We start from the raw sequence: 24,836 nt of genomic DNA, 5'->3' as shown, positions 1-24,836 counted from the left end.
ATGTCGTCGACGGCGACGCCAACTCCCAAGCCGACCCCAACGCCGCCGCCAAGCCCGAGCGATGATGCCTCCACGACGCCTAGCACTGAAGCCGCGCCGACGCCGACCAGCCCGCGCACGCCGACTCCTCCGACGCCAGAGGCCGACAACGTCGTTTGATGCATTGCCTACGCGTCCTTTCTTTTGCACGCCGAACTTTTTATTGATCTCCGGACTGTGGCATGGTGATCGCCAATCGCCTGGACTTTTCTAGCGCCGATCGCCGGACTTGTGGTGTTTTTTGGGTAGCGGGAATGGACCAAGTTTGAATTTACGACGTTTTGAGGGCGGCACCTGGGGGCGTGGCTGAGACCTAAATCGTCCCCAAGGCCTAAAAGTCGCCGGGCGAGCGTCCGAAATAGCGCCGGCCTATGCGCTGTGTGTGTGTGTGTGTGTGGGGGGGGGGGGGGGGGGGGGGGCGAACGAGTGGAGTTGCTCTTAAACCGTGGCCCTTGGATTGTGCACGGACAGTCTTGATTAAAGCGGGCCAGTTCCTCTTATCGCACCCTGAACTCTTTTGCCAAAAACCCCAAACCCTAGACACCCGCGCCTCCGTCCCGCCGTCCGCCGCGCCTCGTCACTCCGGCGAGCTCCCCCCCTCGCCCTCGACCCCGCCCTCCTCTCTTGCTCGTGTCCCCGTACCACCTCCCCCTCCCGACCAAGATCGCCGCCCTCGTTTGCCGACGCCCTTTGCCGCGACCGGAGGTCCCTTGTCCTCACCGTCCTCGTTCGGCGCCGCCGCGAGCGACTTAAGGGGAAAGGCGGCGATATGAAGAACCTGAAGCTTGTGACCAGGGTCGTGCAGGAGCTCCAGCTCCATCTCGACGGCGAGACCCTCGTCGTATCCGCCATCGACGCCGAGCGCCACCGTGCCTTCTTCGTCTCCTCCGCCAACTTCCTCTATTCCGTTAATCTCCTCGCCTCCACCCAGGTACGGATCCTCAACTCATGGATTCCATTCCATTCTATTGCGACTGCGGGTTCCTGCTTAAATTTTGGAAAGTATTTACACATCAAACAGAGTTCATATTCAATTAACCATGGTAATGCTACACTAGTTCATTAGTATATTCCATTTAAAAAAACTCATCAGTATGTATGAAAAGATCTTTCAATAGAAAATGTGTTTGTATGTTGAGAGCATGTATTCCTGTCTTATTGATTGCCATGCTTTCTTTTCCACAGCAACCTCTGCAATGGAGTAAAACCACTCTAGATTCAGATGTGGAGGAGGTTCTTCTTGAGCCTGGAGATTTCATAGTTGCCATGGATTATCTAATGGAGAAGGAGTCTCTGCTCCTTGGTTCAGCGGACGGGTGTCTCTTATTGTATAATGTGGAGGAAAGAACAACCGAAGTTGTAGGAAGATTGGAGGGTGGTGTCAAGACCATTGCATCTAGTCCTGATGGGGCCCTTCTCTCTGTAACAACCGGATTGGGGCAACTGCTCGTCATGACACATGATTGGGAAGTGCTGTTTGAGACTTCTATTGACCCTCAAGTAAGTTTTGTGTTTCTGATCTAACTAAAGATATGGTGTATTCAGTGTGATTATAACGGATGCATGAATTGGACCCTGTAGAGCAATGTGGTGTGATTTTTTAGTGTGTTTGTTTTAGTAAGTAGGTCTCATGGTAGAATGGTGTGAGTTGGGGAAACATATTGCAATAGGATTTTCTAGCACCAGATCCCGGTGCCTTTTCAAGTCTTAAAACACACTGCATTTAGTTCATTACTGTTAGAACACATCTCCCGTTGATCTCCATGGATAGGAGTGTAGTATATATTATCTACTGCCTAGTCATTGCATGTTGCTATGATGAATGTTATAATATATATGTAAAAAGTGATGTTATGTCTTCTCCATTCTAACATGATTGTTCCCAGAGTGCTTCTGCATGCGAGATCAATAGTTCTGATGGTCAGATCCAAAGTTGTGTCTCTTGGAGGGGTGATGGAAAACATTTTGCTACCCTTGGGGGCTTTGATGATAGCCCTAAAAAACTTACTATTTGGGAACGTGAATCTGGAAAGGTTCATTCTTCTTCAGACACCAATAATTTTATGGGGCAATCACTAGACTGGATGCCGAGCGGAGCAAAGGTTGTCACTGCCCATGACAGGAAAACAGAGGGAAAGTGCCCTCTCATTGTATTCTATGAGAAGAATGGCTTAGAAAGAAGCCACTTTTCTATTGAAGAACCAGCAGAGGTTGTCATCCAAGCATTAAAATGGAACTGCAACTCTGAACTCCTAGCTGCTCTAGTTTCTTGTGGCCAGTATGATGTTATTAAAATATGGTCCTGCAGCAACAATCACTGGTATTTGAAACAAGAACTGCGCTACACAAAGAAAGAGGGGGTGAAGTTCTCTTGGGACCCGACAAAACCGCTGCATCTCATTTGTTGGACACTAGGAGGTGAGGTCATTGCACACAGGTTTGCATGGACTACTGCTGTCAGTGAAACTTCAGTTGCATTAGTTATTGATGGCCTCCGTATCCTTATAACTCCGCTCCATTTGGGCCTCATGCCACCCCCTATGTCTCTGTTCTATCTTGCGTTTCCTTGTTCCGTGAATGAGGTTTGTTTTGTATCCAAGAACTCAAAGAACCATTTGACTGCTTATCTTTCAAATGGCAGCTTATGTGTTGTGGAACTTCCGGCAGCAGATAAATGGGAAGAGTTTGAAGGCAATGGGATAACTGTTGACCCTTGCCATTGTGACTTCAGTTTGAATAACTCTATGCACCTCACGTGGATAGATACACGTACCTTAATTGGTATCTGTCGCTGGAGTGATTACTGTTCTTCAACACCTATGAGGTCCAGTGAAGCTGGTAACTTAGAAGAAAAACATGATTCGCTGTTCTTTGTCAATGAGATTAAACTTGTATGTTCTGAGGACTGTTTGCCAGGTTCAGTGAGTTCATCTGGTTGGCAAGCTAGAGTATCAAAGAGAATGCCTCTGGAGGGTCCTGTTATTGGAGTCTCCCGAAACCCAGCAAAAGGAGGTTCAGCCTTTATCCAGTTAAGTGGAGGAAAGATTGTTAAATACTGTTCAGAGTTGAGAATGACTGCACCGATACAAAGCGGTGAACTTTGTCCTGATTATGATTTTCCAACATCATGTCCTTCAATGACTGCCGTTCCATGCCATGAAAATGGTGTGGTTCGAACCCTTCTGCTTGGACTTGATGACAGCAGTAAGCTGCACATGGGCAAAAGGTTATTGAGCAACAACTGCAGCAGCTTCACATTCTATTCCAGTTCTTATGGAGCTACTGAGCAGGTTGTGACCCATTTGCTTGTGACTACTAAGCAGGATCTTTTGTTCATTGTGGACGTCAATGAGATTTTCCTAAAAAACGGCCAAGTGACAATTGATAGCCATGTTAACAAACATCCTCGAGCAAAGCCAAGCAAAGAGCATATCACTGTGTGGGAAAAAGGATCAAAATTGATTGGTGTTCTCCATGGTGATGAAGCGGCTGTCATAATTCAAACAACCCGTGGTAACTTAGAGTGTATGTACACTAGAAAGCTGGTCCTTGTTGCAATTGTTCAGGCACTGGTCCAGAGGCGTTTCAAAGATGCAATGGACATGGTAAGACGCCATCGAATAGATTTCAATATGTTGGTTGATTATTGTGGATGGAAAGCTTTTATCAAGTCAGCAGCAGATTTTGTTAAAGAAGTCAATAACCTTAGCCACATCACTGAATTTGTTTGCTCAATTAAGAATGAGAATGTCAGCGGCAAATTGTATGAGGCGTACATATCATTCCCTGAGCAGTGCTCGAGCTCAATGGATAGTGAAAATCTGCATGGCGCCTTGTCAGAGAACAAAGTAACATCTGTACTGATGGCAATCAGAAAAGCCCTCGAGGAACAAATAGAAGAAAGCTCATCAAGAGAACTGTGCATACTGACCACTTTGGCGCGTAGCGGACCTCCATTGTTGGAAGAAGCATTGAATAGAATTAAAGTCATTCGAGAACTGGAACTTCATGGGGTTGATGATGGCCGACGGAAGCTTTACCCATCTGCTGAAGAGTCTTTGAAGCACTTGCTTTGGTTAACAGAACCAGAAGCTGTTTTTAATGCTGCTTTGGGACTGTATGATCTGAATCTTGCTGCTATAGTTGCTTTAAATTCCCAAAAAGATCCAAAGGAGTTCCTTCCTTTTCTTAAGGGTCTTGAATGCCTACCTCCTGCTATTATGAGGTACACAATAGATTTGAAACTTGCAAGATATGAGAGTGCTCTCAGAAACATTGTGTCTGCTGGTAATGAGTATCATGCGGACTGCATGGAACTCCTTAATTCTAACCCTCAGCTGTTCCCACTGGGCCTCCAGTTATTTAGTGACCCAGATAAAAGACATCAAATTCTTGAGGCATGGGGCGACCATCTTTTTGAAGAGAAATGCTTTGGAGAAGCTGCAATAACTTATCAATGTTGCTCATCATATCAGAAATCTTTGAAAGCTTATCATGCCTGTGGGGACTGGAGAGGTGTGTTCACTGTTACAGGCCTTCTGAAGTTCACAAAGGAAGAAATTCTTCAACTAGCACAGGAGCTATGTGATGAGTTCCAAGCACTCGGTAAGCCAGGAGATGCCGCCAAAATCGCACTGGAGTATTGTTCAGATGTTGATAGAGGTGTAGGCTGCTACATCATGGCAAGAGAATGGGAAGAGGCTCTTAGAGTGGCTTATATGCACAGCAGGCAGGATCTTGTTGATACTGTTAAAGATGCAGCTCTGGAGTGTGCTGCAGTGCTGATATCTGAGTATCAGGAAGGATTGCTGAAGGTGGGTAAATATCTAGCACGCTATGTCGCTGTGCGGCAGAGGAGATTATCTCTTGCAGCTAAACTACAGTCAGAGGACCGATTTATGGATGTCGAAGACGACAACATTTCAGAAGTCAGCTCTAGCTTCAGCGAAATGAGTGCATACACGACTAGGTTTGTTATTCTGCCGTTTTAAGTTCCTAAGTCCTTGTGCTTAATGTTTCAATTCCATCTTCCTTGTTTAATGTGATTTCCAAATGCTGTGTGGACAGGTCAACAAAGGAATCGAGTGCTTCTGTCATATCTAGCAGCGCAAGCAAGTCACGAGGGTCAAGGCGTCAAAAGAAAGCTGGCAAGATACGAGCTGGAAGGTAGGTGACTTGGTTTTTTTTTCCGGTTATCAGATTATTGCACTGAAATCTCTGTTTTGTACTGTTTCTGCTTGTTTGTCTGTTTATCTTGTCGACTCACTAGAAGCACTGTTTCTGCAGTCCTGGGGAGGAGATGGCACTAGTGGAGCATCTCAAGGGGATGTCTCTGGCCACTGGTGCGCAAAAAGAGCTTAGAAGTCTACTTGTAGTTCTAACACAGCTGGGGAAAGAAGATATCGCCCGTCAGGTGCAGCTGGCTGGAGATAATTTTGAGGTATCGCAGATGGCCGCAGTGAAGTTGGCTGAGGATACAATGTCTACTGACAAGATGGACGAGAATGCGCATACCCTTGAGCATTACACGAAAATGCTGAGAGCACATCAGCCTGTCGCCAGTGAAACCTCCTCCTGGCGGATCAAAGCTCTGTCGCCGCCTTGACTGGTATGCCCTCCAGTTCCCTGGTTGCAAGTTAACTCCATTTTGGAATGAAATAGTACTGGTACATGGAACGGGTCAACAATGGCGGTGTGATTTTTGAAATATTGCTTCAGGTTTGCTGGCGTGTTGCTGTTGGGACACGGGAGGTTGGCCAGGGCAGCGCTTCTGGTGCCCAACGTTTGCAGTACAACATGTCTCTATCTGGCGGATCGTTACGTCCAACATGTTTCAGCAATTTTGTAGTTGTATCATGTATCGTGGATATCAAAGTTCATGCCATCGGTCTATCACAAGTATAGTGGTCTATTTGTTTGTGTACCAACAGTTGATTATTTTTGGCAGAAATGAAGCATGCCATGAATATTGCTGAAATGTAATACATTTCAATACGCAGTAAATGCTGATATATTTTCACGGGGGTATTCACATATGCTACTTCTCTTAAGGTACATCAATACGTAGTAAATGCTGATATATTTTCACGGTGGTATTCACATATTTCCTCCGTGTGTACTTTCAATTTATTGGAGGGTCACACTTTCAATTTTATTGGAGGGTCAAACTATCTCAAAGTTCGATCGAGTTTGTGCAAAAATATATTAATGTTTGTGAACCAAATAGGTATATGATGAAAATATATTTTATCATGAATATAACGCTATTAATTTTTCTTTTGTATGATAATATGTGTCTTGTTTATATCATAAGGATCAGTAGTACGAGTCACGTACGCGATCGAAAATACTCTGAAGTCTGAACTTGACACCTCCTCTGGCGCCACCATAGTAGTCACCAAGGAAAAATGATGATCACCTCCTCACCCAAACTCGACACGGCTCCATTGCTGGTATGCAGCTTTGCAGATCTCTAATGGCTCGCCAAAGGTGATACCATTAACGTTAATCGAATCAGACCATGGCAACACCCCATCAAACTCTACTAATTTCCTAGTCTTACCTATGCAAAGTGCAATGCAGAGAGGCTGGTTCGAACCCAGGACCTCTTGGCACAAGTGGGGAGGACTTCACCACTGCGCCAGGCCTGCCCTCAATTTGATGGCATAAATGTTGGTGTATTATTGTATAAATATGATCAAATATATATGAAAAGTTGACTTTCCAACAAAATTGTAAGTACACTTTTAAGGACGGAAGGAGTATGCTACTACTTTCTATCCCACAATATAAGATCATTTTTCAAGCTATGTTATCACATATGCTACTCCCTCCATCCCAACAATACAAGTTTTTTCAAACTATGTTACCACATATCCTACTCCCTCCATCCCACAACACAATATAAGTTTTTTCAAGCTATGTTACCACATATCCTACTCCCTCCATCCCACAACACAATATAAGATCGTTTCAAACTAACATAGCTTGAAAGGAAGTACTTCTTATGTCATTGATCTTATGCAAAGATTGCGTACATGTTTTTTTTTTCCTTTTCTCTTTTATGCTTGATTGAGTCACTTAGATGTGCAATAACTAGGCAAACCCATCAAAGGATACCAATAAACAAGCGTTCAGTGCATTTAAAGGGCAAGTCACAACAATACAATCACATATATGGAACACAACGGAATAAAATTATTGGCGTACAATACAAAGTAATCGACATATGGTATTGCAACTACACCCTGAACAAGAGAAAAGGGGAATCCTCTGTTTGAAGTTCTTTGGCATCACTGTAACAATGCGACTATTCAGCTGTAGGAAACAACATGAGCAGTTTTCTGCCATATCCGCACTTGTTGGCCCACAAGGTGATGTAACTATGTATCCACAATTGGCAAAGCTGCCTCGGTAAAACAGTGTACAAGCTTCCCCCCAACTTCTCCCTAAATCTGCGCCCAATGGAGGCCTCATCCATTTCCAAGTATTGCAAGCCACTCATCGCTTCGAGAACATTCCTTGCGTTAATGAGGAAAAATCGTACTCTTTGCCTGATTGAGAGGGCAGGGTAGAAGAGGTAGGGGTGGATGCGCTCTTGTTAGCACCTGCGGTTGTGGCCCCATTTGCTGGCATGCTGCAAACCCACAGATGGCATCAGAAAACAAAATGTAAAATCTGTTTCCATATCTAGTACTCCCTCCGTCTCAAAATAAGTGTCTTAACTTTAGCACAATTTTATACTAAAGCTAGTACAAAGTTGAGACACTTATTTTGGGACGGAGGGAGTATTGCTTAAGTAGCAACAAACCTATGAAGATAACAAAACTTACCCCCGCGAACCAAAACCGAAGTTACCAGAAAAGAAGTCCTGATTGTTGTTCCCAGCCTGCCGAACAGTAGACCAGAGAGAGAGAGAGATGAAACAATCAATATAACTAACCTTCGAGTGCACGTATCTAAACATTATCCACAAGTCATCACCTTGGCGACACCATTTTGTGGTGCTGCTGCTGGAATAGATGCAGGGTTCTGATAACCTAGATTTGGCCAGCTATGGGAAGGCAAGCTTCCATTAGGGGCATTAGAACCATTAGCATTTAGCACACTAGCATTCCCGGGAACCATTTGGGGTGCATTCCCAGGAACCATTTGGGGTGCATTTCCAGATTTAAGAGCAGCCATCAGTAAAGCTTGTTGCTGGGTCATAAAAGCAAGCTGCTGCTGATGGATAGCAAATGGTGATACCATATTCGACTGCAGAAAAAACAAGTATTTCTTTAGGTAGAGCCTACATGTGCTCTTGTGGTCAGAGCCATTTCAAATAAATATATAAGTAGTGCGAGGAGTGCTTGTGCTGACCTTCTCAAACAGACTCATGATATCTGTCTGTGGGTTTGATTTGGAAGCAATTGGAGCTGAAGACGCTGCCACAGCTGGCGAGTCTTTAAATAAGTCTTCGATTCCCGATGTAGACTGGGCCTTACTTTCTACTGGCTTAGCAGTATCCTTTTTCTCGGAGTTAGGTGCTGGTTCTGCAGCTGAATAATTTTAATATCCATGAGGAATGCAAAACAAATTGACATGGCAATCCAAAAACATGGTATCTCCACTAAGTGTACAAAATAAACATGATGCAGTGCTCATGACAAGAGAATAGTTTCTCATTCAAAATATTACTCGTAAGAGCTTACACTGGAAGCCATCCCAAGCATTATCATCATTGGAAGATGACACTGGTTCTTTCTCAGTTGTTCCGTCCATCGATAACATGTTAAAGAGGTCAATGGCATAGTCAACTTTAGGAGGGGGTGCAACCGATGGCTGATGAACTTTTGGGGGTGTCACATCAACTTTAGCAGGAGATTTTGCTGGCTGAGGAGGCGAAGCAACCTTGGGAACTGGTAGTTCTGCTTTTGGCTGAGGTGATGCCTATATTCCAGATCGAAAATCAAGGTTATCAGCAGAAGAAAATTTTGTTCAATAGGATACAGTGAATAAAAAAAACTAAGCAGAGACCCCGAGATTACTTAAAGTAGATGTGATCAAATGCATATAACAAACCCTATATAAGAGCTTACAGGTCTTTCTTCATTTAAGATTACATATTTAGACGGTTGATATTAAGTTAAGAAACTTGCAACAGATAATAACCCGGATTTTTTAAACATGCATAGTAACAAGAATTTTGCAACATGAATTGTTAACATTTCATCATTAGAAAAAAAATACAAGGGCCATCAAGGCCAGGTGCCAACAAATTAATAGTTGCATACTAAAAGCTTGTGGTAGTACAAAAGAGTTACCTGCGTGTGCATCCTAGAAGCCACTGGAACAGTTCTTTTCGTAGCAGCTGGTGAAACACGATGTTGCTCAAATGAAGGTTTTTGAGCGTGCCCACCCCTGTTAGCATGACTGGCCTGAGATTCAGAGCTCTTCTCATCTCGAGCACTAGAGGGCAGTTTTGATGTTCCATTCCTCGGTATCCACCTCTTGTCCTCGTATCTATATTTCAGATATGATGTTACTTACATTATTTGAAAAGTACAGAGAACACGTTACACTAGATAGAAAGAGCAGGAATAATCATACTTTGCACGGATGAAGTTCTCTATCCCAACCCTGTCATAATTAGGGGGCAGCTCTGCTTCCCAATAGCCATTTGCCTTTTCATTTCCCATTGCTGCAAGAACATGAATACAATTATCGTGTCAAGTGAAATCATAGTTTTGTTAACAAAAATTTGCATTTAGGAACTCCAGGAGAAAGTAATCCATACATTGAATAAATGCAACTTGCTCTGGCAACCATGTATCCAGAGTAGCAGACCTTACCTGCATCAGGAAGAAATGTTTTGTAAGAATGAAAAAAAATTAATGCTGCCTAATCTCTTAAATGTACATAATACAGTAGACAAGATGATAGGAAGGAAACATATGAAGTAAAGAATTGAATTCTCTCCTGGTAAGTAAACTTTTGGTTTCTGCTCAACAAAATTGTACTGAAATGCCACAAGACCAAAGTAAAGGAAATAATAACCTAAAGAAACATAAGCATATTAATGCTCAAAATCAAAGAAAAAGAGAATGTCCTACAAAATGTGGTATGAGGGGGCTAAGCTAATCCACTGAAACCGAGTTGTAGCACATGATGACCACTTTATTGGGTTGTATTATGATACGTTTACATCAACTCCATTTACCTATTAGCAGGCAATGAGTTTAAAACGTTTGATAAAGAACCCTTAGCATGCCCAGATTGTCCTGAAAGTTCTTCACCTCAAGCCAGGCATCACCATTGTGGCTTCTACTAAGTTTTGTCGGAACAACTCAATGAAGGACAAAGCTTTTCCGGTGAGAGTGGAGTCGGAAAAAGGATGCAAATGATTAGTCACTGACCTTTGATATGTGTACCCCAAGGCTTCTATGAATTCCAGAACACTGCATGCATACGAAGATCCCAAGATTGACACTTGCCCATCGAGGACCCCTGCAGCATGGGCAAAGTGTTAGCAATTGTTGAGTAGAACAAGAATTGTGAGCATGAGTGTTGATACACAATGAATGCATAGAAATGGAACTCAAAGCATCTGCACATGTGAACGGAGATAGAGGGAAAAGACTAGCCTAAAAGGCAACTATAACTGAACAATGTCATTTCAACATCTTTCTCCACAGATTGCAGTTGTCACATGTCTAGATACAAGCACTAATGATACATCCGCGCGATAAATCTATTCCCACATGCATAATATAGGCCAAACTTAAGATATTAAATCTTGAAACACAAGGTAAGGCATAAAATAACTACTATAGCATTAACTCTATAACATAACACAGATCAACAAACGGAACTGACCACTAAAATGTCCAATTCATGAATCAAACAGCTGCCTACCAAAATAGGCCATGTCAAATCTATCGATAACATAAATTTTGTCCGATCCATCAATAGATACGTTAAAAACAACCAATTGCATGGGACCACTCACTTTGACTTGCAGTCTGCACATTCTCTGTTCTCCGGCAACCGCAGAAGGCCTTCCAATATCTGGAAATAAATGTAGACGAAGAATGACAATGGGTCATAAACGCTACGCGACAAACATGAGTAACACGCGTAACAGAAGATTGTGATTGCAACATAACAAGCACACATGGTGTCGCTTCCTTTTGGCTCATGTGACATCAAAGATAGATGGTGAGATTACTTACACGATGTTATAACCCTTCTGATCCACGATATACGCTACACAAATATAGGAGGCACAAAATTGAAGTGGTATTTGATTGGAATCTACGTCATGCTCGCCCTTATTCGGCACCGTAGACATACTAGAGTGCTACTACACCGCAGACATACATAATAGAGTGCTCCTACTCTATCGAATGGGAGGGTATTACTCAAGTTTTGTGCCCCAAGGTATGAGCAGCAGATACTATGAAGCAGCACATGAGCAAGCATTGCGCGTTCTCTGTAATCCCACCCAGGAGACTGAAATCCGTAATAGAGCGATCAAATTTACAACCAAACCACCGAATGGCGATTCCCATATCTCAACCGGCTTCGACGAGGCCGTCTGACGGAGCTGCCAAACGCAAAGCCAGCTACCGCGTCCGGCTCCTCGATTGATTTCCCGGCCATCGGAACGCGGCGAAGCAAAGCTCGGATCTGCTCCTTGTCAGGAACCGCAAAACCAATCGCAGATCCACGCCGTCGCGGATCCCGAATCCCGCCCGAAAAGAGGAGCTGCGCGTCCCGTCGGCTCTGTTTTGATTCCCGGTCCATTCGAAGCAGCAGCGTGCGGCGCCGACCTAATGATGGTGGTGCCGAGAGGGGGAGGGGGAAACAGTGGCGACGGGACGGACCTTCTTGTGCCTGGCGTTGAGCTCCTTGGAGACGGAGGCCTTCTCGTTCATGGCTGATCGCCGGATCCTCCGACCGGGAGGGGGGGATCGCAGGGATTCGGGCTCGGGCTCCCTCTCTCGCCCTCTCTCCTCCCTGTTTTTGCCGCGTCGTGGGGGAGGGGGGGAGGAGAGATGTGCAGAGGAGAGGGAGGGATCTGTGCGTCTCCTCCCGGCTTGACCTTCCTCGCTCGCGTGCCCTCTCTCTCTCTCTCTCTCTCTCTGAGTAGTTTTTTTCTGTTGGAAAAAAAATTTGTTTTTGTTCACGAGATTATATTTTTGTGTGCGGTGTGGTAATGACGGTGCTGTGAGGGTCTGCTGGCCTAATCACGGCACGACAGACCACGATTACAAACCAAGAAAGGAATAATTATTTATTATTTGTTGCATTCACTTACAATAGCACCGACCAGTGTAAACCACGTCAGTTGGAATGGCGCTGCCATTTTGATATGGTCCACAAATATGGAAATGAAAAAGGAACCATGAAGATGACACGAACATACACGCGCACCAGCCGCCTGCCTAGTCAACCTTTCTCGTTTTCGTGATGATTTTTGAAACGTGCATGTCTGAGTCATGCTTATCCTCGGTTTTTAGGATGTTAGTATATCCTCGATTATTAACATCTATTTTTTTTAGAAAAATTAACGTCTGAATTATTGTTTTGCGTCGCATCATTGTTATTTTTTTAGAAAACTGACACAAGAAGCATCCAGTTTTAAATTAATAAAGCCAACATCGGCCAGAGTAGCACAGAGTTACAGTTTTACATAACCAAATAAAAGCAATGAATACAACTTGCGACTCAAAAGGATCGTTAAAATAGAAATGAAATAACTACAACAAGCTCAAGAGCTCCTGTGAAACAGCATGAAGGTGTTTGATCTTGTTAAGGATGGTCGTCGCCGCCTCACAGTCCTTCCTCTTCCTTAGAGGGGCACCTTTGCTGAAATAAAAACAATATTTGAAGATATAATTAGCAGGGTGAGCAGGAATGGTTCCTTTAGTGGCAAGTTTGTTACAGGTAGTTCATAGCGTCCAGGCTAAAGCACTAAACGTTCTCCAGGCTAAGTGATGGTGTTCGCGACGAACGTTACGCAAGAGCACAAGCACTAGCACCATTGAATTCGGGTGCCAAGTTTGTCCAAACACATTCCGGGACGTAGCTCCATAATAATCTAGCAGGGACGCGTTGGAAAAGGATGTGATTAATGTCCTCCAAGGACCCACATAGAGCGCAGTTGCCGTTGCCCGGTCCATGACGTTTTTGAGGTTCAGAGCCAAGGGGAGGTGGTCCAAGGCAACTTGTCAAAGGAAGATACAAACTTCAAGGGGCATACGCGTGGCCCACGGAGGTTTGGCAAAACGAACTTTGGGGCCTCGCACCAGCTTGACATAAGCGAACTTGACCAAGAGGCCACCTAAGGCCTCCAACTCCGAGGTGATCATGTCTCGGTTCGGGTTGAGCGATACATGTTCGATCAAAGAACTCATATTGTCCAAGGAATTAGCTTCCGCCGTCAATAGAGATCGCAAAAACGATGATGGTCAAACCAGAGGAAAAATCATCGCTAAATAGCGCCTGAGGTTCCATGGCGATTACAAACAGAGATAATACATCGCGAATAGGGTTTGTCCGCAATCCATTTTGACAGCTAAAATTTAGTGTCCTCCTTCTCATTCCCCATCGAGAATTTGGCTCCTAAAATAAATATCTCCTTACATTTCTGGATCTCATTCCATAGTTGTGTGGCCTCAACAATGCACGCAAAGAAGGAGTCTGTTCGGGAAGTATTTAACTTTAAGAACAAAGCCCACAACTCGTTGTCGTTTTGCGGGATTTTTCAAATCCACTTAGTAACTAGGGCTAGGTTCATCTGTCTAGAGTTGGAAATCCCTAGACCTCTATGGTTTTCCAGGTCTACATAGATCAACCTATCTGACCATGTGGTACTTATGTTTTTTAACGCTATCATCCCAGAAAAATCGAGCATGAAAATTATCAAATTTCGCATGAACCCCCTCTTGTTGAGGAACGTAGTATTTCAAAAAAATTGCCTACGATCACACAAGATCTATCTAGGAGAAGCATAGCAACAAGCGGGAAGAGTGTGTCCACGTACCCTCGTAGACCGAAAGCGGAAGCGTTAAGTAACGCGGTTGATATAGTCGAACGTCTTTGCGTTCCAACTGATCAAGTACCGAACGCACGGCACCTCCGCGATCTGCACACGTTCAGCTCGGTGACGTCCCTCGAACTCTAGATCCAGCTGAGGCTGAAGGAGAGTTTCATCAACACGACAGCGTGGTGACGGTGATGATGAAGTTACCGACGCAGGGCTTCGCCTAAACACTACGACAATATGACCGAGATGAAAAACTGTGGAGGGGGCACCGCACACGGCTAAAAAATCAACTTGTGTGTCCTTGAGTGCCCTCCTGCCCACGTATATAAAGGAGGGAGGAAGAGGAGGCCGGCCTAGGAGGGGAGCGCCTATAGAGGGAGTCCAACTAGGATTCCCAATCCTAGTTGGAGTCCCCTTCCTTTTCCAAGAGGGGGAGAGGGAAGGAGGGGAAGGAGAAGGAAATAGAGGGGGGCGCCACCCCCTCCCTAGTCCAATTCGGACATGCCATGGGGGGGGGGCACCCCTCGAGGCCCTTCTCTCCTTTCCCGTATGGCCCATTAAGGCCCACGACTTCCCCCGGCAAATTCCCGTAACTCTCCGGTACACCGAAAAATACCCGAATCACTCGGAACCTTTCCGATGTCCGAATATAGCCCTCCAATATATCAATCTTTACGTCTCGACCATTTATAGACTCCTCGTCATGTCTGTGATCTCATCCGGGAATCCGAACAACCTTCGGTACATCAAATCACATAACTCATAATACAAATCCTCATCAAACATTAAGCGTGCGGACCCTACGGGTTCGAGAACTATGTAGACATGACCGAGACACATCTCCGGTCAATAACCAAGAGCGGAACCTGGATGCTCATATTGGCTCCTACATATTCTACAAAGATCTTTATCGGTCAAACCGCATAACAACATACGTTGTTCCCTTTGTCATCGGTATGTTACTTGCCCGAGATTCGATCGTCGGTATCATCATACCTAGTTCAATCTCGTTACCGGCAAGTCTCTTTACTCGTTCCGTAATGCATCATCCCGCAACTAACTTATTAGTCACATTGCTTGCAAGGCTTATAGTGATGTGCATTACCGAGAGGCCCAGAGATACCTCTCCGACAATCGGGTGACAAATCCTAATATCGATCTATGCCAACTCAACAAACACCATCGGAGACACCTATAGAGAATCTTTATAATCACCCAGTTACGTTGTGACGTTTGATAGCACACTAAGTGTTCCTCCGGTATTCAGGAGTTGCATAATCTCATAGTCATAGGAGCATGTATAAGTCATGAAGAAAGCAATAGCCACAAACTAAACGATCATAGTATTAAGCTAACGGATGGGTCTTGTCCATCACATCATTCTCTAATGATGTGATCCTGTTCATCAAATGACAACACATGTCTATGGCTAGGAAACTTAACCATCTTTGATTAACGAGCTAGTCAGGTAGAGGCATAGTAGGGACACTCTGTTTGTCTATGTATTCACACATGTATCAAGTTTCCAGTTAATACAATTCTAGCATGAATAATAAACATTTATCATGATATAAGGAAATATAAATAACAACTTTATTATTGCCTCTAGGGCATATTTCCTTCAGTCTCCCACTTACACTAGAGTCAATAATCTAGTTCACATTATCATGTGATTTAACACCAATAGTTCACATGTTTATGTGATCAATTCACATCTCCATGTGACTAATACCCAAAGGGTTTACTAGAGTCAATAATCTAGTTCACATCGCTATGTGATTAACACCCAAAGAGTGATTATGTTTTGCTTGTGAGAGAAATTTAGTCAATGGGTCTGCCACATTCAGAGCCGTATGTATTTTGCCAAAAAAAATATGTCGACAATGCTCTGCACGGAGCTATTCTAGCAAAAAAATATGTATCCATTAAGACTCAGTGTAACACCCCGGATATGATTTACCTATTATGTAATCCAACTCTTGCCGTTTCCGGCGTTAAGTTATTTTATTTTCTTGGGTTCGGGTTTTTGTCTCCGTGTGTTGTTGTCGTTGTCATGCATCTCATATCATGTCATCATGTGCATTGCATTTGCATTCGTGTTCGTCTCATGCATTCGGGCATTTTCCCCGTTGTCCGTTTTGCATTCCGGCGCTTCTTTCTCCTCCAGTGGTCATTTCTACCTTTCTTTCGTGTGTGGGGATTAAACATTTCCGGATTGGACCGAGACTTGCCAAGCGGCCTTGGTTTACTACTGGTAGACCGCCTGTCAAGTTTCGTACCATTTGGACTTCGTTTGATGCTCCAACGGTTAACCGAGGGACCGAAAAGGCCTCGTGTGTGTTGCAGCCCAACACCCCTCCATTTTGGCCCAAAACCCACCAAAACCCTCTCCATCATCTAGAGCGTTCGATCACGATCGCGTGGCCGAAAACCGCACCTCATTTGGACACTCCTAGCTCCCTCTACCTCTATATATAGACCCCCTCCTTCAAATTCCGGATCCCCTTCGTCCAAACCATAAAAACCGGCTCCCCTCGCCGCCGGACGTGTCCGAATCGGGCCGGACACGTCCACCCGCCGCCGCCGACCAACCAGCCGCCGCCACGTGGCCGGGCGAGCCCCACATCGCTGCCGCCGCCCGAGGCCCGCCAGGCCCGCTCGGGGCCCTCGAGGCCCACGTCGCCCCGCCGCCTCCATCCCTTGTCGCCCCGCCTTTCCCTCGCGCCCGGCCGCTGGCGCCGCCACGCGCCATTGCCGGCAGCTTGCCGCCCTTTGCCGGAGCACCGCGACGCCGCCTCCTCGCCGGCTAGCGCGCCCCCGCCGGCGCCCCTCACACCGCCTCGCCCTAGCGCCGCCCCGGCCCGGATCCGGCGAGGTCCGGCCGGCCCCCGCTTCCCCGACGAACTCCGGCGCCGGCCTCCCCGACGAACCTCGTAGAACACGCCGCCGCTACAGTACCCCTCCAGATCCAGATCGGGATCGGGTTGACTTTTTGCCCGAAACCCTAATTTCTATGCTATGTTCATCGCATCGTAACTCCGCATCCGTAGCTCCGTTTTGGGCATATAGCATATCAAAATGTTCGCCTCAGAGAGTACATCATTTCACCTCATTTCATCATTTTCATTTGAGTTCATCTTGATGCCCGAAATGCTGTTGGAAGAATGCTATTTGGGATAATTGTCAGATCTGCTGCTCCAATTAGACATTTGTCATTTTTGCCATGATTAATGTGTGCATGATATGCCCCTGAGCTCTACATGTGTTTTGTTATATGTTTTGCCATCTATCCAGTGGTGCAACCCATGTATTTTTGTGATGTGTGTGGTGACTAGCACAAGCTTGCAAAGGGGTGCATTCGTTAGTGCTGATTTCAGGGACTTAGCATTTCCACTAAGTCCTTGATCTGTTTATCTCAATATGCCATATGTTCATGTTGTTTCCTAGTGATTCGTGCCTCTTTTGAGGATGATCAGTAAGGATATTTTGTTAATCTTGTAGTTCTCTATCCATCCATGTCTTTGTTTGCAATTATGGAGCACCCTAGCTTGAGTCAATTGAGCTCTACTTTTGCCATTTCGTGAATCTGGGCAGATTGTCTACTTGTTAGCGATTTTGCCGAGGATGTTGTGGTTGATCCGTGCATGCTATGCTATTGTTCTGGCCATGTCTAGCTTGTATAATGTGTATTCTTGATGGGTGCATGCTTAGATTGTCATGACTTGCTCTGTAGTGAGTGCATCGAGCTCGTAAACATGCCTACCTGATATTCTTGATGGGTGCATGCTTAGATTGTCATGACTTGCTCTGTAGTGAGTGCATCGAGCTCGTAAACATGCCTACCTGATATCTGATTTGCATGCTCCAGTTTTTTCACTAAGTCTGTGATCTGTTTATGTTTTTGCCATGTTCACATGCTTTTCAGATCCATTTTGGCTCAAGGTCATTAAGGGACTTTTGTTAAGCTCTTTGAGTAGCTCCATGCCATGCTTTACTTTGCCATGTTCAGGTCCTGTAGCATATAGTTTTCATGCTCCAAAGTGTGCTACTTGATCTGAAATTCCACACAAGTGTTAATTTCACTAAGTCTGAAATCTGTTTACCAAATGCATTTTTGCCATGCTTGTTTGAACCTGTTAATGGATGAATTGGCCGTAGCTCAGTGTTCATCTTTTGTTAAGCATCAGGAATGGATCCCTGCCATGTATTTCGTTGTCATGTTTGAGTGTTGTAGCATGTTGATCTTGTTGCATTTAGATGGCTACTTGCTGTAAATCGCAGACCGGTGCCATATTTGAATTGCTTGCCATTTCCAAACCGTAACTCCGATTCCGGTGATCTTTATATCGTTTTCAAGCGATTTCATCTCACCTTTCCAGTGGCACACTTGGATTTCCAAGTTGATGCCAGGTTCATGCATTCCTTGTCAAATCTTGCATATGCATCGCATATCGCATCTCGCATAGCATACCATGTTTGCATCATATTGTTTGAGCTTTGCACGTGGTTGATTGTGTCCTTGTTGCTTGTTTGTCTTGTTTGGGTAGAGCCGGGAGACGAGTTCGCTAACGAGGAGCCCGTTGAGTTTGCTTTCGAGGATCCAGTCAACTCTGACAACTTTGCGGGCAAGATGATCATACCCTCGAAATCACTACTATCTTTGCTTTGCTAGATGCTCGCTCTTTTGCTATGCCTATGCTATGATGCCTACCACTTGCTTATCATGCCTCCCAAATTGCCATGTCAAACCTCTAACCCACCATATCCTAGCAAACCGTTGATTGGCTATGTTACCGCTTTGCTCAGCCCCTCTTATAGCGTTGCTAGTTGCAGGTGAAGATTGGAGACCGTTCCTTGTTGGAACATTATTTACTTGTTGGGATATCATTATATTGCCTTGTTATCTTAATGCATCTATATACTTGGTAAAGGGTGGAAGGCTCGGCCTCTCGCCTAGTGTTTTGTTCCAGTCTTGCCGCCCTAGTTTCCGTCATATCGGTGTTATGTTCCCGGATTTTGCGTTCCTTACGCGATTGGGTGATAATGGGAACCCCTTGATAGTTCGCCTTGATTAAAGATTTTCCAGCAATGCCCAACCTTGGTTTTACCATTTGCCACCTAGCCTCTTTTCCCTTGGGTTTCCGGAGCCCGAGGGTCATCTTATTTAACCCCCCTGGGCCAGTGCTCCTCTGAGTGTTGGTCCGATTGAGCTGCCTGCGGGGCCACCTCGGGGCAACTTGAGGGTTGGTTTTACTCGTAGCTAGTCTCATCTGAGTGTGCCCTAAGAACGAGATATGTGCAGCTCCTATCGGGATTTGTCGGCACATTCGGGCGGTGTTGCTGGATTTGTTTTAACTTGTTGAAGTGTCTTGTAGAACCGGGATACCGAGTCTGATCGGAATGTCTCGGGAGAAGGTATATTCCTTCGTTGACCGTGAGATCTTGTCATGGGCTAAGTTGGGACTCCCCTGCAGGGATTTGAACTTTCGAAAGTCGTGCCCGCGGTTATGGGCAGATGGGAATTTGTTAATGTCCGATTGTAGATAACTTGAACCTTAACTTAATTAAAATGAATCAACTATGTGAGTTACCGTGATGGTCTCTTCTCGGCGGAGTCCGGGAAGTGAACACGGTGTTGTAGTAATGCTTGCCGCAGGTTGTTCTCTAGTTATTTGTTTGCGCCTTGCCTTCTCTTCTCGCTCTCTTTTGTGAACAAGTTAACCACCATATATGCTAGTCGCTTGCTACAGCTCCACATATTTACCTTGCCTTACCTATAAGCTTAAATAGTCTTGATCGCGAGGGTGCGAGATTGCTGAGTCCCTGTGGCTCACAGATGACTTCCAAACCAGATGCTGGACCCGATGACTCCGTTCCAGATGACACGCTTGAGCTCAAGTGGGAGTTCGACGAGGACTCACGCCGTTACTATGTGTCTTTCCCTGATGATCAGTAGTGGTGCCCAGTTGGGATGATAGGGACCGTGTCGCATGTTGGGTTATCTTTATTTTGGCGCCGTAGTTGGGCCATGAGTGTTTGAATGTTGTAATGCTATTTATGTACTTTGATTGACGTGGCGAGTGTAAGCCAACTATGTATCTCCCCTTTTATTATCTATATTACATGGGATGTTGTGAAGATTGCCTAACTTGCGACATTGCTTTCAATGCGGTCATGCCTCTAAGTCGCGCCTCGACACATAGGAGATATAGTCGCATCGAGGGCGTTACAAGTTGGTATCAGAGCCTTCCCCGACCTTAGGAGCCCCCATTGCTTGATCGTTTTTAGCGGCCGAGTTGAGTCTAGAAAAATGTTTTGAGTCATTTAGGAATTATATATCGGAGAGTTTAGGAATTCTTTTTACTCCCCAGTCTCCTCATCGCTCTGGTAAGGCATCCTGACGTAGAGTTTTGACTCTTCTCTTCTCAAATTTCACTAAAAAAATTTAGGATCACGCGGGTATCTTGGAATCATTCCGATGGTTTTGTGACGAGAAAATTATTCTTGGTGCCTCCTGTCTTTAGGGGTTGTGGCAGTGTCCCAGGGAGTTGAGCTCTGAGGTGTTGTCGTCACAATTTTATCGTTGCAGTTCTGGAATACCTGAGTTTAGTACGCCGACATCGAAAATCTCTTTTATCCATTCGTTGGTGAGATAACCTCGACGCCACCCAGTACTAGGGCGGGAGTTCGGGAGTATTGCCATAACTTGTATAACGGATGCTTTTCGAAGGTTGAGGTAGATGGTTTCCGAAGTTTTTTTCGGTTATGTGTTGAAGGATGGATACAGCTGGATGTAGGATTTGCTAGATTTGGGTGAGATATTATGCTTCCCCTGTATCCCCAACACCTGATTGCATAACCGGAAAGGTTCGGGAGTTTCATAGGTGGGAATTCTTGTAGCTCTAGTTCTTCTTCCACGGATATTTGGTTTGAGATTGGGATTTCTTACCGAGTATTCGTTCTTGATCCGTACCTTGTTGATTTATTTCTCTACCTAAACTCTAAGTGGCTTCTCAATTTATGGATATGTGACCATTTCAAGTGGAATGCATTCGTTCTTATGTTCGGATGTGAAGACTATATGTTGCAATTTCAACCCGTTTGATTCAGCTTCATTTTATCTGTCAATGTGCTAATGGTTGCCACCCTCTTCAGGATGGCTCCCGCTAAGAGCACCAATCAGAATCAGAATCAAGATCCGCCACCACCTTCACCTCCTCTGGAGGCATGGCAAGCTGTGATGGCCGCAACCAATGCAAACACGCAGTTGATCATGCAAATTCTTTAAGAGCGCAATCAAGCGAACCAAGGTAACCAAGGCAACAATCAGAATCACTTTGCTACACTCAACCAGTTCCTTGCTAACGGGCCAAAGACTTTCAGCAATTGTGTTGAGGCAACTGATGCTGACGATTGGCTCGTGGACTTGTGCAAGCATTTCGAGTGCAGTAACATCAGGCCGGAGGACTTTGTCAAGTTCGCTTCCTTCCAACTCAAAGACCAAGCTGCTGAATGGTTCCAACAGTACAAGGATTCCAGAGGAGGCCGTGTGATTACCTGGGATGAATTCCGTCAAGACTTCAAAGCTCATCATATTCCTCAGAGCGTGGTTGAAAGCAAGCGTGAGGAATTCCGCAACCTGAAGCAAGGCTCTTTGTCTGTCTATGACTACAACAAGTTGTTTCAGAAGCTCGCCCGCTTTGCTAAGCAGGACGTCCCTGACGAGAAGAGCATGATATACCAGTTCAGGGGTGGTCTCAGAGAAGAAATCTAGCTAGCTCTTGTTCTCTTTGAGCCCTTGAGGTACGATGAGTTCTAAAACATGGCATTGAAGCAAGAGGCTGCTCAACTGAGGTGTGATGCTTCCAAGAAGCGAGTCAGAGACACTACTCCTTCTTCCTCTACTCAAGTGGCCAAGCAGCAGAAGTATTGGCTTCCTCCTCCTCCGTTCCGTCAGCCGTATCAGAAGAGCAAAGGTGGCAGTGGATCTTCCCACCCACCCAACCCTGGCTTTCAGAACAAGACTTCGTCTCAAGCTCCAAGATCGAGTGCTTCGTATCACCGTCCGCTTTCAGAGGTCACGTGCAACAAGTGCCAACAGAAGGGTCACTATGCGAACAAATGCTTCAATCAGAGGCGTCTTCCTCCTCCTCCTCCTGTGAGATCGGCAAGTACAACTGTGGTCAAGCATAACCCCAAGCACGCCAAGGTCAACATGCTGAATGCAGCTCAGGCGGAGGACTCGTCAGATGTCATCATGGGTAACCTTCCTGTTAATGATATTCCTGCAAAAGTACTTTTTGACTCTGGTGCATCGCATTCCTTCATGTCATTCCCATTTGCATCGGAGAACAATTTTAGTACTAAGGCATTACCTAGAGCTATGCAAGTCGTCTCTCCGGCTAAGCGTCTGAGTTCTAGTATGATGGTTCCGGATATTTCTATCATGATGGGTGATTTCAAGTTTCTAGCTTCTCCAATGGTTCTTGGTAACTCGGATATTGATCTTATTCTCGGGATGGATTGGCTTTCTAAGCACAAGGCTCAGCTTGATTGTGCAGCCAGGTAGATTCAATTGACTCATTCGTCTGAGGATGTAATTGTCTTTTCCGCCCAGGATAATACAATCCGTCTGTTTTCTCTCAATGAGAAGGGTGAACTGGATGCCATCTCGCAAATTCCAGTCGTTTGTGAATATCAAGACGTCTTTCCAGAAGAGCTTCCAGGAATGCCTCCGCACCGGCCAGTTGAATTCATCATCGATCTTGAGCCTGGCACGGAACCAGTGTGCAAGCGTCCTTACAAGCTCGGACCTAAAGAGTTGAAGGAGCTGAAGAAACAACTCGATGTTCAAGAGAGAATGGGCCTCATCCGACCTAGTTCTTCTCCATGGGGTTGTGGTGTTATTTTTGTGAAGAAGAAGGATGGAACGGACCGACTTTGTGTTGACTATCGTCCATTGAACAAGAAGACCATCAAGAACAAATACCCACTTCCCAACATCAATGAGCTGTTCGAACAACTCAAAGGTGCCCAAGTATTCTCCAAGCTTGATCTCCGTATGGGTTATCATCAGATTCGAATCCGTGAGTAAGATATTCCCAAGATGGCTTTCAGGACAAGTTTTGGTTCATATGAATACACTGTCATGTCTTTTGGCCTCGTCAACGCTCCTCCGACGTTCTCTCGCATGATGAACTTCATCTTCAACGCCTACACCAATGACTTCATTTTGGTCTATCTCGACGACATTCTGGTCTTTTCGAAGAACAAGGAAGATCATGCTAAGCACTTGCGTTTGGTACTCGATAAGCTCAGGGAACACAAGTTCTACGCCAAGTTCTCCAAGTGCGAATTTTGGCTCGATGAGGTTCTTTATCTTGGTCATATCATCTCTGCCAAGGGCATTGCGGTGAATCCTGAGAAGGTGTCTGCAATTGTGAATTGGGAACCACCTCAGAACGTGAAGCAACTCCGTAGCTTCCTCAGTCTCGCAAGCTACTGTCGAAGATTCGTTGAAAACTTTTCTAAGATCACGAAGCCTCTCTCAAATCTTCTCCAGAAGCACGTCAAGTACGTTTGGTCTCCGGAATGTGACATCGCTTTCAACACTTTGAAAGAGAAATTGGTCACTGCTCCAGTTCTGACTCCTCTTGATGAATCCAAACCGTACGAGGTCTTTTGCGATGCCTCTCTCCAAGGTCTTGGCGCAGTGTTGATGCAAGAGAAGAAAGTTGTGGCTTATACCTCTCGCCAGTTGAAGCCCAAGGAGAAGAACTACCCCACTCATGACCTTGAGTTGGCGGCAGTTGTGCATGCTCTTTTGACTTGGAGACATCTCTTATTGGGAAGAAAAGTGGACATCTTCACTGACCACAAGAGTCTCAAGTACATCTTCACTCAGCCTAATCTCAACCTCAGGCAGACTCGATGGGTCAAAATGATTCAAGAGTATAATCCGAGTATCGAGTATACTCCAGGCAAGGCCAATGTGATTGCTGACGCTTTGAGCAGAAAGGCTTATTGCAACAGTCTGATTCTCAAGCCTTATCAACTCGAGCTTTCTGAAGCTTTCCGCAAACTTAATATGCAAGTTGTTCCTCAGGGTTTCCTCGCCAACCTTCAAGTCTCTCCTACCTTGGAAGACCAGATTCGCCAAGCTCAACTTCTGGATGCTATGGTGAAAAAGGTGAAGATTGGGATTGCCAAGAGTCAACCCAAGTACAAGTGCTACCGCCTTGATGACAAGAATACTCTCTTCTTCGAGGATCGTATTGTTGTGCCCAAAGGCGACCTTCATAAAGTGATCATGAATGAGGCTCACAATTCTCTCCTCTCCATCCACCCTGGGAGCACGAAGATGTATCAGGACCTCAAGCAGGCTTATTGGTGGACTCGAATGAAGCGCGAGATTGCTCAGTTCATGAATGAATGTGATGTCTGCAAAAGAGTGAAGGCAGAACACCAAAGGCCAGCTAGTCTCCTCCAACCTCTTGCCATTCCAGAATGGAAGTTTGACCACATTGAGATGGACTTCGTGACTGGGTTTCCAAAGTCCAAACGTGGCAATGATGCTATATTCGTTGTCATCAACAAACTCACTAAAGTGGCTCACTTTCTGCCTATCAAAGAGTCAATCACTGCAGCTTAATTGGCAGAGTTGTATACCTCTCGGATTGTCTCTCTGCACGGTATTCCACAAGTGATCTCTTCAGACCGTGGCAACATCTTTACCTCCAAGTTTTGGGATTCTTTTCAGAAGGCC

General features: G+C 45.2%; 2 protein-coding genes across 2 annotated transcripts; one reads left to right on the top strand and one right to left on the bottom strand.

Moving 5' to 3' along the window:
- Nucleotides 1–534: 534 nt before the first annotated feature.
- On the top strand, nt 535–6,072 carry LOC123188251 (elongator complex protein 1). The gene is made up of 6 exons (XM_044600292.1): nt 535–970; nt 1,225–1,539; nt 1,926–5,008; nt 5,107–5,205; nt 5,326–5,647; nt 5,758–6,072. The coding sequence occupies exons 1-5, from the start codon at nt 809–811 to the stop codon at nt 5,642–5,644; spliced, it is 3,978 nt and encodes a 1,325-aa protein (XP_044456227.1). The 5' UTR covers nt 535–808; the 3' UTR covers nt 5,645–5,647; nt 5,758–6,072.
- Nucleotides 6,073–7,161: 1,089 nt separating this feature from the next.
- On the bottom strand, nt 7,162–12,183 carry LOC123188250 (ADP-ribosylation factor GTPase-activating protein AGD5). Its single transcript, XM_044600290.1, has 11 exons — nt 11,907–12,183; nt 11,030–11,088; nt 10,437–10,527; nt 9,818–9,872; nt 9,631–9,721; nt 9,345–9,543; nt 8,733–8,970; nt 8,401–8,579; nt 8,023–8,295; nt 7,872–7,927; nt 7,162–7,675 (listed from the first exon to the last, which is right to left on the bottom strand). The coding sequence occupies exons 1-11, from the start codon at nt 11,955–11,957 to the stop codon at nt 7,540–7,542; spliced, it is 1,428 nt and encodes a 475-aa protein (XP_044456225.1). The 5' UTR covers nt 11,958–12,183; the 3' UTR covers nt 7,162–7,539.
- Between the last annotated feature and the right edge of the window lie 12,653 nt (nt 12,184–24,836).

The sequence above is a fragment of the Triticum aestivum genome, chromosome 2A, assembly GCF_018294505.1.
Source record: "Triticum aestivum cultivar Chinese Spring chromosome 2A, IWGSC CS RefSeq v2.1, whole genome shotgun sequence".
In the NCBI taxonomy this organism is placed as follows: domain Eukaryota; kingdom Viridiplantae; phylum Streptophyta; class Magnoliopsida; order Poales; family Poaceae; genus Triticum; species Triticum aestivum.
This window is presented reverse-complemented; position numbering and strand designations above follow the sequence as displayed.

Bases quoted from the DNA above. Each gene is read 5' to 3' on its own strand.
- LOC123188250 (XM_044600290.1), bottom strand. From the start codon at position 11,957: ATGAACGAGAAGGCCTCCGTCTCCAAGGAGCTCAACGCCAGGCACAAG. The intron at 9,544-9,630 runs GTATGATTATTC...TCTGAAATATAG, and splicing joins GAGAACTTCATCCGTGCAAA to ATACGAGGACAAGAGGTGGA. The intron at 8,296-8,400 runs GTCAGCACAAGC...TTTTTTCTGCAG, and splicing joins TCATGAGTCTGTTTGAGAAG to TCGAATATGGTATCACCATT.
- LOC123188251 (XM_044600292.1), top strand. From the start codon at position 809: ATGAAGAACCTGAAGCTTGTGACCAGGGTCGTGCAGGAGCTCCAGCTC. The intron at 971-1,224 runs GTACGGATCCTC...TCTTTTCCACAG, and splicing joins ATCTCCTCGCCTCCACCCAG to CAACCTCTGCAATGGAGTAA. The intron at 5,009-5,106 runs GTTTGTTATTCT...CTGTGTGGACAG, and splicing joins ATGAGTGCATACACGACTAG to GTCAACAAAGGAATCGAGTG.